Source organism: Oncorhynchus keta, chromosome 11 (genome assembly GCF_023373465.1).
Source record: "Oncorhynchus keta strain PuntledgeMale-10-30-2019 chromosome 11, Oket_V2, whole genome shotgun sequence".
NCBI lineage: Eukaryota > Metazoa > Chordata > Actinopteri > Salmoniformes > Salmonidae > Oncorhynchus > Oncorhynchus keta.
This window is the reverse complement of record NC_068431.1, coordinates 50,414,179-50,430,460: the sequence shown is the minus strand read 5'-3', so window position 1 is coordinate 50,430,460 and position 16,282 is coordinate 50,414,179. Positions and strand designations below refer to the sequence as shown.

The following is a 16,282-nucleotide window of genomic DNA, read 5'->3' as shown; positions in this document are numbered from 1 at the left end:
GACAATTATTCACGAGTATGAACGATGCTTTAACCTGCCGATATTCGCTGTCAAGGTGATTACCTGTATATATCCAATAGTGATGAAAGGTACAAAAGGATACGATGAGGACCGCTGCAGAATAACGACATAACCTGAGCAACATATGACATTTTATTCAATTGTCTTCCAAAAACAACAACCTCTGCATTTAAAAAGAAAAACCAATTGTTTATAACAATGTAATTTAGCATTGACAATACAGTGTATTGTGTTATCAATCCATTTGATGTACTCAACAACAAAGAGGTATGGAGCCTCACTTCCAAAAACAGGACATCCTGGACAATGCTTCGTTTCATCACAAAGGGGGGTTCAGGTGGGCAATATGGAGTAGAACACAGTAACCAACAGATAAGTATACTGTGCTCATTGTTAAATATGCATAAATGTACATTATACATCGCCAGAGTACATCGGGCAAAAAGTGACAATGCACGTTTGACATCCTTCAGTGGCTAAAAGATCAGGGAGCCAGATTTTCCACTGCAAGCGCAAAGGAAGATGACCAATATTGTCAGAGAATGATGTGATCCAATGGAAGAGGGACAAGACTGAACATACTTGGAGAAATCCTAAAAACTCGGAAGGAAAAAGAGCATGCGCTCAACAAAATGTATTGAAAATAGCAACGTTTTAACAAGGAGGGGTTTACAAGACCTGAATGTCTAGCTAGCTAGGTGATGCATAGCATTTATATTCATGTTTCACAAAATGTGTGGTCTCGTAACTGAATAGGTATTTGATAGGAGCTTTGAATTGCATTTCAAATGCAAAAAAAAACAAAAAAAAGACGGTTATATCTGGTGGGACACACACATTTATGAACGCTAATGTAAAAGAGGCAAGTCAAAATCTCATGGAGAAATTCCTAAACATTTGCAAACACACCGGTAAGTGAAATTTCACATATGATCATGCTCTTTACCGGGCACACAAGTCAATAGAAAAAGACAACACTAATCATGCAAGGAGACTTGTCGCTGAAATCAAATTCCTCCAAATTGGATATCAGCAATGTGACCGCGGAGAAAAAGCTGCGCTTGATGACTTTGGTGCAAAATGTTCCTGTTACGGAGAGGACAGTGTCCACTGCCACAATGAAGACACTCTTGGTAGACCAGTTGTGATACTGTTGAACCTAACACACACACCCCCCACCCCATCAAGATATACACAAACACCACAGACGTACACCCCATGACACCGCCAAGCACAATGACCCGCACCACAGACACGGCAATAAACAACCCCCGTCTCCCAATGGGGCTATCACTTACAGAGAGAGCACATGTCAAAAAACATACAAGGTTACATACAGAGGACAGCGTAACAGTCAGAATTGGTCTATGGGACAGCGTGAACTTGCATAAAAGCATTCAATTGACACAGGTGACATTGAGACAGAATTACGTTTCAAAGAACATCTACAAAATGTAAGCCGGTCACAGGGCATCGGAATGCGGTAGTCTTGACAGAGCCCATGATTAGCAGAATGAGAGGCTCTATAGCAAATCTAACAGACGACCGACTTGTATTGAGACACGTTACGACACTCGACTACTCATGGCTAAATAGACACTACCAGATGGCCTGGATGGCTTCAGTGACCCCCACTGACCTCGGAGGACCAGAAGCTGGGAGGCCTCGTTGAGGAACACTACCCTGTTTATCTCACCGGGAAGGGCATGGAAATATAGAAACACAATAAATAGAAAAACAAGGATTTCCCCCAGCCCCTTTGACTGTACATCCCAGCAATGGTTTTAGTTTTGTGCAGTAAAACGCTCACCCCCCTCCAGGGTTTGTGCTATATATGTCATCTGTCTGTCACAGTTACGCACACCTGGGAGTTTCTGGACAGACATGACCCTCGATCACATTTACAGATTTCTCTACTTTCCTCTTCGCTTGTCCTCTGCCCTCCGGGCAAAAAAAATAAATAATAATAATTGTCCAGGACAGCAAGCTAGGGCTCTCTCTGGGGCTGGAGTTGGAGCGTGGCAGATAGTTGCTGACTTACTGGAGCGATTGTCAGTTTCACTGTCTCGCGAAGCAGTCTCTCAGAAACGAGCTCCTCAACAACATTCTCCAGGGGTTGGTGGGGAGCTGCACCGCAAACACACTGCCACTCAGAAACACAACAATGACACATGCGACAACTCATTGGGCATCGACCTGGAGCGATACGAGAAGAAACACGAAGAACACTCTCCCAACGTTTACTCATTGACATGGGGGGGGGGTGCAAGACTGGTAGGACCGTTACAAGGACAGTGTATCTGTTTCAAAGAGCAGAATCGAAACGCAATGGCGGGAAGTTCCATGCTCCGTTGTGGTAGCTAAAGGAACATGGATCACGTATTTAAACTCAAATAGCACCGAGCAGAGCGAACAACGGGTGGCACGGCAGAGGCAGAACGTGTCATGACCTACGACGGTTCCGTATGAAATGAGTGGGCCGCCTTCACTTCTTTCACAGGAGTACACCGTAGGTCTATGTTGGCATGGAGCACACCGTTTAAAAACAAGAGTACAGTGGGCAGCCCTCGCCACGCAGATCATGGCTTTCACAGGAACCGAAGAAAACATGACAACAATAGCGGTTGTACATTTAGATCAGAGTGCAACGCAAATGAACACACTGACAGATATACTGTACATGCACACACACACGCGTACACAAACCATGTGTCTCCAAGCCATTTATCCAATACTATAACTGGTTGTGAAACAAAAACAAAAAAAATGGAACGAATACGGAGTAGACTCCAAAATGTTTGGTGAACATCGATTGAAACGCATGAAAACGGTAGCTACCGCAACTCTGACATGAACATTGGGGAGAAAAGACGTAGGAGTGTTGTAGTGGTTTGTATGAGATCCTAATTGGACAATGCGTATGTACACCCGTGGCAAAGTTCACATTTGATTAAAGTGCGTGCAAACTATCAGAGAAAGAGATGTCCATTGACACTGACGGATGGGGGGGTCTGTCGTCATAGCATGGGTTCAAACAGGTCGGAACGATACCCATTCAAATGAGCAAATCAAATACAGAATGAATGTGAGCGGGGACTTGTCAAAGGACTTGGATGGGACTCTTATATATCAGCCATGATGCAGAATGTAACAGAGGTTCCATCCCACAGGGAGGCCACTGAAAGAGCACCGACACCAACACATCACCGGTCCGTCTCCACCACCGTCTTCTGCTCCTTTCTCTCTTCCACCTCGCGTTGCATTTGGTTCTGGATTGGTTCGTCTCTCTGCTTTTACTGTCATGGTAAGATGCTCCCAGTCCTACATGAAGTGCATCTGCATAGGAAAATAAGCCTGTTACGGTTTAATAATATCCGTCTAGTTTTAAAAAGGCTCGAGACTGGATTATAAATATCGCAGTAAAATAAAAAATAAAAAACGGGTACTGTAATACCAAAGGTTTCATAGTAACAAGATCTTAAATAATTCCAGAACCTAGTGGTAAACAAACAGTAGTTAGCATTGACAAATTAAGTATCAAACAGTTAACATTATAAAGCAGCAAAGACAGCATTACAATTAGGATTAACATACTTAGGAACTGACGCCTTAACTCATGATTCACATGCCAGAAGTGGTTGGGGAGTGGACAGTGGGATTACCTGGGCTCCTGGCATGGGAGCGAATGGATTGGTGTGCCGAAGGACAGGTTGGTTGTACATCATATGCTGTGGTGCCATCATAGGGACTCCACCCATCTGCCCCATCTGATGAGGAGGCATCTCCAACAGGGAGAGAGAGAGAGATGAAATGTAAACTGGGTATCAATGGTCTTGGTGTACAGATCCCCCCTCTTAGACCCGACCTTATATTGGAATTGTTATTTTATATTGTTTGACGTTTTATTCGATTTCTTCCTTGAGTTTTTTCAGTAAATGTTTTCTTAACTCTATTTCTTGGTTTAGGGCTTCAGGGCGTGTAAGTAAGCATTTCAGGGCAAGGTCTACTACGCCTGTTGTATTTGACGCGTGACGACAAATACAATTTGATTTGACTGTTAGACCTGGGTACTGTACCACGGGTGCAGATCATTCCTTACCATTCCATAAACAGGCACTTGAGGTGTCGTCATAGGAAAAGCCACTGGAGCCGGAGCCTTACGGAGAGAGAGGGCGGAACGGAAAAATGAAAGACCAGTAGAGCACACTGAGAAATGGACTTGTGGAAGAATGCAGCGACTCTCTCTACAGAGAGTCACGTACTTACATAGCCAGTATAGATCATTCCATTCTGCAGCAGGGTTGAAGAAACGAGGCAAATGGAGATAGGAATGGATGGTGGATAGATGGTGGATAATTCAGTGGGAATTTTACAAGAGGAGACAGATGAAACGCGAAATGAGAAGAGGAGAGACAAATAATTAGAGTGCAAACGAATTCAAATAGACAAGAGGGCAAATGAGAATCACCAGCGCCTGTGGAAGAGCCGCAATAACCACTTCCATTTTTCGAAGATGTGATTTTCAGACGATCATGGAGTTTTCTAATGTGTGCTACTAGATTTCACAAGGAAAAAGTACACTACCTTCTGCATTGCTGGCTTGTTCTCGGTATTATATTTGGTGAGCGTGACCAGGCGTGTATGTCTCACCATTTGTGGTATGGGCATAGGTTGAGGAGCCATGGGGGCATGATGGTTCCAGTTGGGGCTGGTGCACATGGTTTTGGACTGCCAGTGAGTCCCTCCTGTGGGCTTCTTCTCTACCAGCTGGGCCCACTGGGGCTCTGGCCTGATGGACAAACAGGGTTCAAATACAGCCACAGCATTAGAGCAAGACAGATTAGATCAGGATTCATAAATACTCGGATGAATAGCTACATCCAAATATATTACTGTAGGTGCTCTCAGCTCCTTTTAAAATATCATATACTCACTTTTTGGCTGGTGTTCCTCCGAACTGCAAGTCTGGAATATGAGCGATTAAGATATGTTACATGTTCAGATGCGGTTACAGAGCATTACTATGTATGACCATATGACTACTGAAAAATGTTATAATATGCAAAGCTACATGTAAAATAGGGGGGGGGAGACTCACTGCCAACAAGGTTGGCTAAGGAGGAGTCCAGGTCAGTGGGCATCATCTTCCCCCCAGATTGCAGTGGTATCCCAGGGCTGTGGATGTGTGTGGGCTGAGCTGGCTTCAACAGGTCCCCTGGGAGCCCCAAACCTGAGGACAGAGACATACAGGGAGCGAGAGTCAGGCTCCGGGTCTCACAGGGAGCGAGAGTCAGGCTCCGGGTCTCACAGGGAGCGAGAGTCAGGTCTGGCTAATGCGGAGTGATTAGTGCTTTTTGAGGTCGGTTCAGTTTCGGTTTGATTATTTAAAAAAGGAATCAAGGAAATTAAATAACAAATTATTGTAGAGCTTTTTACTGGAAATTCCAAACCCCAAAATAGTGAACAATCAATTGCCAAAACATTGAAAATATTCCATAGTCTCTGGCATGTCCACATTGGGTAGGCATCAATAGAAAAGTTGCTATGAAATAATACAATATTTCCGTTCTGTATATTACTTCATTTTCATGACTAATATTTTTTATTCAGAACATCATCTCGGTTTAGGAAGTAGCAGCCAGCCAGCCCATCTAACACAGTGGTATTCAAAGTAGGGGTCACGACCCCAACTGCAGTGGGGTAGCCAAAATTAGGAACAAAAAATTAAGAGTACAGATTATTGTATGGGACGATATACAAATGTTTGAGGAAGATCATTTGAGATATACAATTGTATTGAGTAAATGTCTTGATTGGTTTTATTTTCTTTTGACGATAAAATTTAATTGATTGAAGGTCATTTGTTGATTTCAAAATCTAAATGTATCGATTTTAAGGTTGCATCATCGGATGTGGGGTATTTAGCTAGGCTAGCCTGCCTAAGTATGCTGCAGAGCTGTCTGACTAAATAATTTGACTAGTTATTCAAGGTAGATAACGCATACTTTCACGAACTGTCTCTATTCCTCGCTGTCGTTGTGTTCGTTCCTCTCTCATGCGGTCTGTGTGAATCCTAATTTACCAGGCGGAAAAGTGTATCAGTCTCTGTCTGAGCCGGAAACGACAAGCGCGATGGATTATGGCAATTGTCGTTAATTACCACACTTTGACGCTGAAATAAATTGAATATTTGCTTCGTGAAAACTACAACTCCCTTCATCCCAGCGCCGCACGTAGTTCTTGACATTATTTCTCTCGGGAATGATTTGATTTCTCTCTAGAGAAACCGCACACTGGCCTCACAAATAAAACGCAACTCAATGGAATTCAAGTAATAGTACTGACATCGGTCAATTAGTTGTTTAACAGACCTGCCAACCCTGTGTAACTTTTTAGAGTACCAGACGCGTGCGGCAAATTGGAGATTCAACTTGTAATTCTAGTGCAAGTGCATTTTTAAAAGCATTGCCCCTATAGCTAATACCGGACACTCATTGGGTAGGCATCATCTCGCAGTCTTCTAAACTTCCGATTCCATTTAATTTATTTTTGATTATACTTTTATAATGCATTTTGTAACGTGGATCATAATTAGTCTATCCTCGTAATGTTGTGGAAAATGCAACTAACGGGACGCAGAATTAAAATGTATATCACACTCGCACAAATGCGACCAGGTATTTTGTCGTATTTGTATTGATTTTCTTTCACTAGCAAATGCGAGTGAACTGCTGGCACTTTAGAGCCCACTGAATGTCCACCATTCGCTAACTTTAGCTTGAAACAATCAGTGTTTACCTTTCCACAACACACGGAATCGAAAAGGGATTTGGCCATGTGTTTACCTACAGCTGACAGTCGGCAAACTCAGCATCACAACAAACAGGAGAGGCAGACACGGGGTAGCTATGACGAATAAGGATGTATTAATCTCCATGTCCGTTGACACAAACTCTGTACATGTGTGTTGCAGCTCGAGAATCGGGATGTTAGATTTACTCAGTGGATTTATGTTTTTATTCAAATATATATTATTTTAAATCAGGCCATATTCATTTCTGCATACTTTTCACTCCGATCTCATGGACAGAGATTTGCTTAGTTGGTACGCTAAATGCTTGCATGTTGGCAGGTCTGGTTAATAACCCTAACAAACAAAAATGGTTAATCACTCAGCACTCCCTGGGTCACACAGAGAGAGTGAGTCAAAGTCAGTCTCAGGTCACAGAGAAACAGGCTGCAGGTTACACAGGGAGAGAGAGAATCAGGCTACAGGCAATAACCCTAGCCCCAGGCATATTGTAATGCTATTTCAGTCCTGTCAGCTGTCCAGTAGAGTGATTACAAGCCATATTGACTCACCAATCAGAGAGAGAGAGAGAGGGCATCCAGCAGGGATAGGTATCGTAGCAGGGAAGAGGAGGAGAAAAAATTGCATTGGGACACAACTGGACATTTAATTTCTTCTAATAAAGGTTGGGGTTGACATCAATTAATATCTTATTTATGTCCTGCAGTGACTGATTTCTGTCCATCACAATATGCTCAATGTATCTGCCTTCGTTTGAAATACAATACTAGTCTTCAAGAGTATACTGTGTGTGTGTGTGTGTGTCCCTCACCTCCCCAGGCGTTGTTGTTAGACGGCACAGTGTGTGTGGTCTGGATATTCGGGTTGAAGGTGGGCTGGAGGTTGAACAAGTCACTGGTGAGATTTGGCACGCTGGGGAAACAAGAGCAGAGAGAGACAGAGATAAAAAAAAAAATCATAGCAGAGCAGACCCCTTCAGGCCACAGGGCAGAGAGGAAGAGAGTTACAGCGGCCAGGACCAACCACTTGGAATACTGCCATTCAGCCATCCATTTTAACGTGGCTCACAGATCCTTTCCACTAATAACCCAACTAATATACTGTGAAGTGATTTAACCACCTGCAATTTTAAAATCAGATACATACAGGTTATATTATACAAACTGAACAACCTGTGTGAAATATACCCACAGGTATTAACTCAAGCACAAGGATTATCAGACCGTAGGGTCTGCCTTACTTATTTGTAACGGATACAACAGATGAGTTGGAGAAGAGGTCTGTGACCCCACTGCTGCCGTTGGCACTGCCCACTGACTGGGAGCTGGGAGAGACGGTCGGCGTCTGCACGTCAATCACCTTGGCTCCCTCGTCCTGCCCGGGACAAACACATCAAGTCAAGCCGCAAAAAAGTGACAGTACAACAGGGTTGAGAAAATAATATATATTCAGACTCATTCATACAGTAGCGCATCGACATTGTAATGAGAAGTTGCTGTACAGTGACCCTGTCTGACCTTGAGCCTGTTCTCGTCCTCCTTCTCGTCCATGCGGCTGAGGGAGATTCCAGTGCTGGACAGTGACGACACAGCACTGGACAAGGTGTTAGCTCTGGAGAGACCACACAGCGCTTATCAGTGACCACCACGTACACTTCACTGTCACACAAGGCCATTCTGGGACTGACCACTGATGAATAATTATTTTTCTTTTTTTGCCGAACGTTTCTGACTCTTGCGTGCCGGAATTGTCATATAGTAGACAGGTCTGACACAAACACATTAAAACACTCCCAAATCCAGGATAAATGAGGCCGCATTGCCGTTGTAGTCCAGATGACATACTAGCTAAGGGTGGAACACTGGCACAGCATCATTTGCACATTCGTCCTCATACCCATCAAAGCTTTACTGAGTGACAAATGTTCTGAAATGCCTGCTTCAGTCTAAATGCCTCTTTCAGACACAAAGCCTGAAACATCAGCATCTTTGTGTGCGCGTGTGTGTCTGTTTGTTGGTTACCTGGTGGCTGTGGAGAGCTCCTTGATTTTCCTCCCCTCCAGAGAGGCCAAATGCTGCTCCAAAGCTTCCAGGAGGCTGCTAGGGGCCTGGAGGGGGGGAAACATTAATGCACCAAGTGAGGATAGCACTGTGTAGAACAATTGGGAAAACAATCACGCGTGCGCACACACACACACTGCATTTGCATACACTCGCGTACAGGCACACAGACATTTGGCACCGGCGCAAGCGCACAGACACAAGCCCGCGCAGACACACACGCCCGCACACACACACACACACACACAGCGGCCAAGTGGCACATTGTCCTAAGCTTTATTCATGTTCAGTCTAGTCTCCATATTTGCAGGTATTTTATGTAAGACAATACATCTGGTATAATTAGGTTTGGCTCCAAGCCAGACATGCACAGATCAGTCCTCTCTCATGCAAGCAAGTACACAGGCCTGGGAGGTTACTTGTACAGTGTGTCGGCTCCTGTGGGGTTCAGAACACATCACATCGTCTGTTGGCATATGGAAAGGAGCTTAGAAGCCCATTCACAGGTGTGTATAAATGCTCTCACACACACACACACATCCCAGTGCATAAATTGTGAGTTAACCACTGGATTCCATTTCCTATAATCATTTGGGTAACTATTCATTCATGAATATCAAATTTCATAAATGTATTTTACAGGTTAGCGTAGAAATTCTACTAGCAGACGGTCAAATTTGGTCATTAGCTTTAGTGTCTAGTTCAAAAAGGTTTGGAAGCCGAAACGAGTTAACTCACAGAAAGGCAAAACGTCTGATGAAAATGAGGTACACGCACTTGGGAAATGAACTTTGTATTTTATAAAGACATACAAAATGATGTTTAAATAAACCAAGGATCAGTGAATTCAATTCCCCACACGTGATACCCATGTTTCAACACAACATTTGCGTTTCATTACAGAATGCAATCTTAACACGTGCAGTAACTTGCAAAAATAAGAATTTCCATATACTTATTTTGGGGGGAATAAGAGAGAATAATGAGAATTCTGGATATCCTTCTTCTGAGAAATCTAGAATATACTAAAAAGTTTCAAATAAGCAGAAAGAAAAAAAAATCTACAGCTCAGTAAAGACATGGGTTACTATTTAGTTGAACAGGGATACAGAAGATCTTCATAAGCACTGCAAACATGACATAATTGACAGAAACATTTGTTCGTGTTTATTGTGGAGGGAAACACCATTAGTGTCATTGAAGAAAGCTTCAACCAGTGTTTGTAGCATCACGTCAGATGTTACGCAAGTGCTTAGGATTGCATTATGTATACCATTCAAGTAATATTTGCAGAAACCTATTTGGTAGAAACCATTCACTGCTCTCCCCACAGCTATTTTGATGGGACATCTTTTCCGGGGAAAAAAAGAGATACAAATAGTGTTCATTTTGAAGCAACGCAAAGTTAAACTGCGAGAGAAATCAAGAGCTTGAACTCTATCAAGAGATGTCATCCCTTAACGTACAAAAGGCTTATATGGGCCTGACACAAGCACCATACGCCCATATTCGTTAGGACAGAGGCTGAAGAGGTGCCTGACTTCAGCGCCATTTCAAAATCAAACAAACAAAAAAAATGTTTTTTTGTGGGTTAACTTTCGAAAACTGCGATTCAACTACACAAGCGACTCAACTATACAAAAGACTCAAGTCTAAGTAAAGACATAAAGGATCGGTCTACCTAAAAATCTGCCGAAAGACATAAAACGGTGTTTTGCACAATCTCCAAAATGAGGAAACTAAATATGGGGCAGCAGAATCAAAGGTTCACATATTAGGAACCCATTTTTTGGAAGTAGGCCCTCTCTACCCTAGAGCTCAGAGAGAGGGAGGTAAAATCAGGTAGAAAAGGAGGGGGCGGTTGGAAGCCTGTAGGGTGAGTAGGGAATGGGAGCGTTCAGAATGGAGCTACATGGGAGATATTGAGATGAAATGCACCACTGACCTGTGTGAGATCGGGGATGTCACCCTGATCAATTCCAACTTGCTGTGTCACAAAAAAAAAAAAGGAGGGGGGCAAACAAAAACCAAACATAATAAACAAACAAACACAACCACAGAATAACAAAAGGGGGAGGGGGAGGTGTGTGGAGGAGGGAGAAAGAAGAATCAAACCAAAGAATCCATTACTCCATGCAGTGACTAGAAACAAAACAACAAAAAGACAACAGGCAGGGGAATTGGCATGCCCACACACGTACTCACACACATACGTACTCACGCACAGGATCTGAAGACTTGGGTTTGAAATGAATGTTTACACACTGAAATGCCACTGACAGGTGTGCCGGGTACATTGGGCTGTAATACTCATGTGACTGCAAGGTGAGAAACATCCAAAACAACAGCAACACACAACTAATGTTGACTTTGAACAACAACAACAAAAAGGCTGGGGAACAAATGACAAACACATTGTTAGACGAGTAAATGAAATGGGCCCTTAAAGTCAACGTTAGTCCGTTTTTGGATAGAAACACACCCCCATCACCCCAAACCTTCCTCCAAATAGTTACCAAATCAGTAAAGACAGCAAGAACGCCTTTCAATAAAAGAATGCACGAGAAATGAGAAAACTACAGAGAGATACGGATTATCTTTGCAATAGGGCCTTGTGAATTGCGAGTAGTACTTTACGTGGATAACAGCAGACATTCATCATTAGAAAAGAGAGAAAGGGAAGGAAAGAGTAAGGGGGGAACCTCTTGCTAAGACATGCAACGCAGGCATCAGAGCAGGCAGCACATGGAGGGGCCTTCACCTTGAGCTTTTCAGGCTCACTAATAGGCTAACCTCTGCATTCATGACCAGCATTAGCCTCCACCACACGGCAACAGAGAGCGAGAGAGAGAAAGGGGGAGAGGAGCAGAGGTCCGGGAGAAGAGCCCCACCTTCTTGCTGGATCTATCTGACACCTTCCTTTCCTCAAAACAAGTGGAAAAGGGAAAACATTACCTCTGCAACTTTGAGAAACTCTGACAGCTTGGTCATTCTGTTCAGAAACGTCTTATAAATCTCCAGGGCGTCTTTGCATTGGTTCTTCTTCATATCAAAATATTTCTCTTTAGGGTACAAAAAAAAAAAGAAGATAGGTTAACTGAAAAAAAGAAAAAAAAAAAAGACTTGGGCTATTTATTGTATATAGCATACACTTAGAAACAGCATAATGGCACCATAGTTATCTAACAGATATAGAGTGTACTTACCCAGCATGTTGATGACTCCTTCATTGTACGCGGCAAAGAGGCGGATGGAGTCTTTGAAGAGCAGCATGAAGGCGCTGTTGATGACGCCATTGGTCAGTTCGTTAGAGTTAGCCTGGGAAAACAACAGATCGAGAGACCACACATTGAGAGTTCATGCAGACAGCTCACGGTCATCACGTTGCCCGTGTTCATTTAAGGACCACCAACGCCAAAACCATGGACCCCTGCAGCCTACCTGAAAATCCAGCAGTGCATCCAGCTGATTCTGAATAATCGGTAGAGTCTTGATCAGCTTCTCAACCGTCATGGTGCGCATCACACCGTCGACCCTGTCGACAAGAGGCACGGAGGACCGCTTTAACAGGGCAAGCAACGGACAAAACACGAACAGATAAAGCATCTCCCGTGTCAATCATGCTGAAACTCAATATAAAAGGCACACCATTTCCAAAGTGTCTGCTGAAATGAGTTGGCCAGTTGAGCGGAGTTACCGTGACTCTATTTAAGACCCGCCTCCACTGATGTAGCTTGATCTTAGTGTGACACAGGGGAGGTGTTCCACACTAGCCACAAACAGGACATCTTACCCTCTCTTCATCTTGGTGAAGTCCACAGCCACCAGCCTGTAGGACATGGCCTTCTCATTCAGATACCTGCTGTAGCGTCTGATGAACGTTGACATGTCATAACCTAGCAGAGAGGGAGCACTTGTATTACTATGCGTGTAAGTTCTAGCTGGTGGCTTACAGAGCCAAACCTCTGCAACGCATTCAGAACGACGGTTTGAACTGGGGCATTTTTTGTTCATGCATTGCACGTTTCTATAGGTTGTTTTGTACCTGTGACTTATGTACAGTGTGGCGTGGAATTGCTTCCCACGGACAAGTTCCCAACAGTACCTTGTAATGCTCCCTTATCCAAGAAGTTGTTCAGGTTAAAAAGTGTGTTTCTGGACGCCAGATACTGGATTAATCGCTGGTGAAACAAAGAGAGAGAGAGAGAGAGAGAGAGAGGCAGCGTGGTCATAAACAGTAAGAAGAAAGATTAAAATCAGTGAATAACATCTAATAATACACTGCAACCCATTTAACAGATTATTTTATCCAAAGTGATTTACAGTCGTGCGTGCATACATTTTCTTTGTACGGGTGGTCCCGTGAATTGAACCCACTGTTCTGGCGCTACGAGCGCCATGCTCTGCTAGCTGAGCGACAAGAGGACCACTTTTAACAGTGAAGCCAGTCTGTCAGCGGGTGACTCACCTCGTTGCCGTACATCATGAGGTGGTGCGTGGTGACGAGGGCCTTGAACACCACCACCCAGCTGTTGTTGGCCGTCCTCTCAAACAACGTGTCAGCCAGGTGGGGCACACTCACGTTCAGCTCGTTGGTGCAGTGGATCAGGTCTGCCGACGACACAGAATGGTGACATTGGAGAAAATGTGACAGTGCTTAAGAAGTGCTGTACTCTACACTGAGGCTGATCAACTCGCACACAGTTCCCTCTTCACTGAAGACGACGTGGGCGATGAAACTACGGGAAACCATTCATTCCCAATGGAAGCGAAGTGGGCGGAGGCCCATTTTGACGACGCGAGCCTGCTGGGCGACAGACGTGAACAGGGTTGGGACCAGAGTCGGGGAAGCTGAACTTCATGCAAACACTCTGCGACGTCGATGAGCTAGGACCCCCCCTGCTGGATAGGCTGCTGATACCTAGCACTACCCAGCTTGCTTGCACCCACACAAGGGCAAAGCTGGCGTGTCGAGGCTGAATACAAGTGTTAGTGAAAACATATTGTCATGCTGAAAATTCCTAGCAGCAGTTGGAATCTCTGCTCGGCCCCCTCACACCCTTCAAAGAGAGACATTCTTTTACTAGTGAATTAACTCTAATTTATTATGCCTTAAATTACAGCGACTAAGCCTGCAATTAACATTTCAAATTGGAAATCTGATTGTAAATAAGACAGTCAAACAAAATTAACCTCATATGATTGTGTCGTCAGTCCTTCAAGACATGTCACTGTAGGAGGAGTGTAAGCTTATGCTAAACCTTAAAAGGAACATAAAAGGAAACATAAGCGGAATATCAAGGCGTCCGGGATAATCCAGTGGAATTACACTCTTTAAATAACTAAATTGCAGTCGGGTACCACATTTTTAAATCACATTTGAAAGTCTTCCCAAATGCCACTCAGAGAAATGGCAGTTTTATATGACTACAAGATTTTAGCTTATGTCATTCCACTCTGCGTGACTCTAAGGTGACTAAAATGTTCACAATTGGATTACTTTGGATAAAGGTTGGGCAAAGAATTGTACAATTAAAACATTCCTCTGGGTCTATGGCATTTGTTGCAGCCCAGAACCAGACTGATTGATCTTAATTGATTGACTTGGGCACAATGTTGACTGTGTCATGTCATCATTTGGGTATAAAGCCACCTAACCATCAGTAGTTAAACTTGGAGAATACACTTTCAACCCAAGAATTGCTCCAGTTCCACATTCCCTCACACAGATCAACACACACGTTGAGCTCAAGATGGTCTATGACACTGCTGCCACTGAATAAATATGAATGACCCATGGACACCAGCTCATCACAAACTGAAGTGGCTGAGAAAACTCAAAGGCTACATACACCACAATATACTAAAAGGTATTAATCCTAAATTAGACACATTTTAATCTAGAACTCAGTAGGAAATTAAGAAATGGTTTGCAATAGGTAGACTGACTCCAATTGTGCTTCTTTAAACCTACACTGCCATTAACATTTTCATAGCCTGTAAAAAGGGACATTTACAAAAGTATTACTGCATACAATGATGAACAAAGTGTAGTAGGCTATGTGGGCATTTGCATCTGATTTGCTTGCTGTTTGGGGTTTTAGGATGAGTCTCTCTCTGTACAGCACTTTCTGACATCTGCTGATGTAAAAAGGGCTTTATAAATACATTTGATTGATTGATTTTCTTGTATGACACTCAGTAATAATAATATATTTGTCTCATCGTGTTCAGGCTACAACACGATCGACTACCGTAGGGTAATGACACTGTATGATAATGATTGACTACTGAGCTGTTGAAGCCTATGATGCGCAATTATTCATAGCCGAATAGAATCATTTCGATAAACCCTTGGCCATACCAAACATGATGTACATAACGACAAATAAAGGTCGTCTTGAATATCCAATGTAACCAATGCCTTTGCCGCTAATATGTAGCAACGGCGGTGCACTGGTGGTGTACTTAACCTACAGTCAAGGTGTTTCTTCTTGGGTCCGCTGACTTCATGCGTCGTGGCCTTGCAGACGGCTTTGCTTATAGCGGATCCGGTCATGCTGTGCTGAGCCGCAGCGATCCGATCCGTGATAGACTGTCCAGACATATTCCAAAAGCAGTGATTGGGGAATCAGAAATCAAATCGTCTTCAGTTATGATAGAGAGGGTGCCCTCTAAACAAACTGCCCGTCTGAAAACAAAAACGTACACTGACGCGAATCCGATGGGAGAATTCATACGGCGGCCAAATAAAATTGACGGCTACATTCAGTCAAGGAAATGGCAATCCAATTGTCCTCACAAATACAAATACAAAAACCTAAACCAAACGACCCACACCAATATCAGCTCAGAATGATTCGTTCGGAGGTCGAGATGCTACAATATATCCGCGTAATAGCTTTCCAATGGTGATTCCGGTTAGAGTGTACAGCCGCAACAGTAGCCTGCATGAATACAATTGAGCATCAGGAGAGAGACAATCATTGATTAGTTAGCCTACCAATCCTCGGCCGGTGATCACGCGACGTTCTCTCTGGTTATGATTGGGGCTAGACTAATTTTGAAGACGTTACAAAATAGCATATGAATGTATTTTCTCTCAAGCTCCCCTCTGTTCGTGTCGAGTTCTTGTAGCAGTGACTCCTCGTTTTTCCATGTCCTTTAATTGACGTGCTCCATATGGTTTATTCTGAATGCATTTAATCTTTTTACAAATGTTTTTTTTTTGTTAGGTAGTCGATTATTCATTATTTTTTTCACTTAAACTTCATGTGTAAAATGGCAGTGTAGCCTATGAATCAGGTGACTTAGAAAGGGGTTGATTGGGCAACACAGAAAGGGTCCGGGGAGGGCATCTTAAAGCAGAACACCGCAACTGAATATGAGA

General features: G+C 43.4%; 1 protein-coding gene across 16 annotated transcripts; it reads right to left on the bottom strand.

Moving 5' to 3' along the window:
- Positions 1 to 140: 140 nt before the first annotated feature.
- On the bottom strand, positions 141 to 16,156 carry LOC118390524 (phosphatidylinositol-binding clathrin assembly protein-like). 16 transcript variants are annotated; one of them, XM_052457421.1, is made up of 20 exons: positions 15,896 to 16,152; positions 15,370 to 15,487; positions 13,361 to 13,503; positions 12,998 to 13,073; positions 12,686 to 12,788; positions 12,334 to 12,427; positions 12,099 to 12,210; positions 11,848 to 11,954; positions 10,838 to 10,879; positions 8,854 to 8,939; positions 8,350 to 8,443; positions 8,073 to 8,206; positions 7,644 to 7,744; positions 5,120 to 5,251; positions 4,956 to 4,986; positions 4,672 to 4,810; positions 4,288 to 4,311; positions 4,123 to 4,177; positions 3,684 to 3,808; positions 141 to 3,375 (listed from the first exon to the last, which is right to left on the bottom strand). In XM_052457421.1, the coding sequence occupies exons 2-20, from the start codon at positions 15,449 to 15,451 to the stop codon at positions 3,343 to 3,345; spliced, it is 1,713 nt and encodes a 570-aa protein (XP_052313381.1). In that variant the 5' UTR covers positions 15,452 to 15,487; positions 15,896 to 16,152; the 3' UTR covers positions 141 to 3,342. The 16 variants fall into 16 exon arrangements, with proteins under 16 accessions (XP_052313381.1, XP_052313370.1, XP_052313374.1 ...); XM_052457410.1 differs by having other exon boundaries at positions 5,120 to 5,236; positions 15,370 to 16,154; XM_052457414.1 differs by having other exon boundaries at positions 8,350 to 8,425; positions 15,370 to 16,154.
- Between the last annotated feature and the right edge of the window lie 126 nt (positions 16,157 to 16,282).

Coding starts and splice junctions, on each gene's coding strand:
- LOC118390524 (XM_052457408.1), bottom strand. CDS start 15,499: ATGTCTGGACAGTCTATCACGGATCGGATCGCTGCGGCTCAGCACAGC. Junction 13,504..15,369: donor CAAGAAGAAACACCTTGACT/GTAGGTTAAGTA, acceptor TGTCGTCGGCAG/ACCTGATCCACTGCACCAAC. Junction 3,376..3,683: donor CTCCCATGCCAGGAGCCCAG/GTAATCCCACTG, acceptor AAACCGTAACAG/GCTTATTTTCCTATGCAGAT.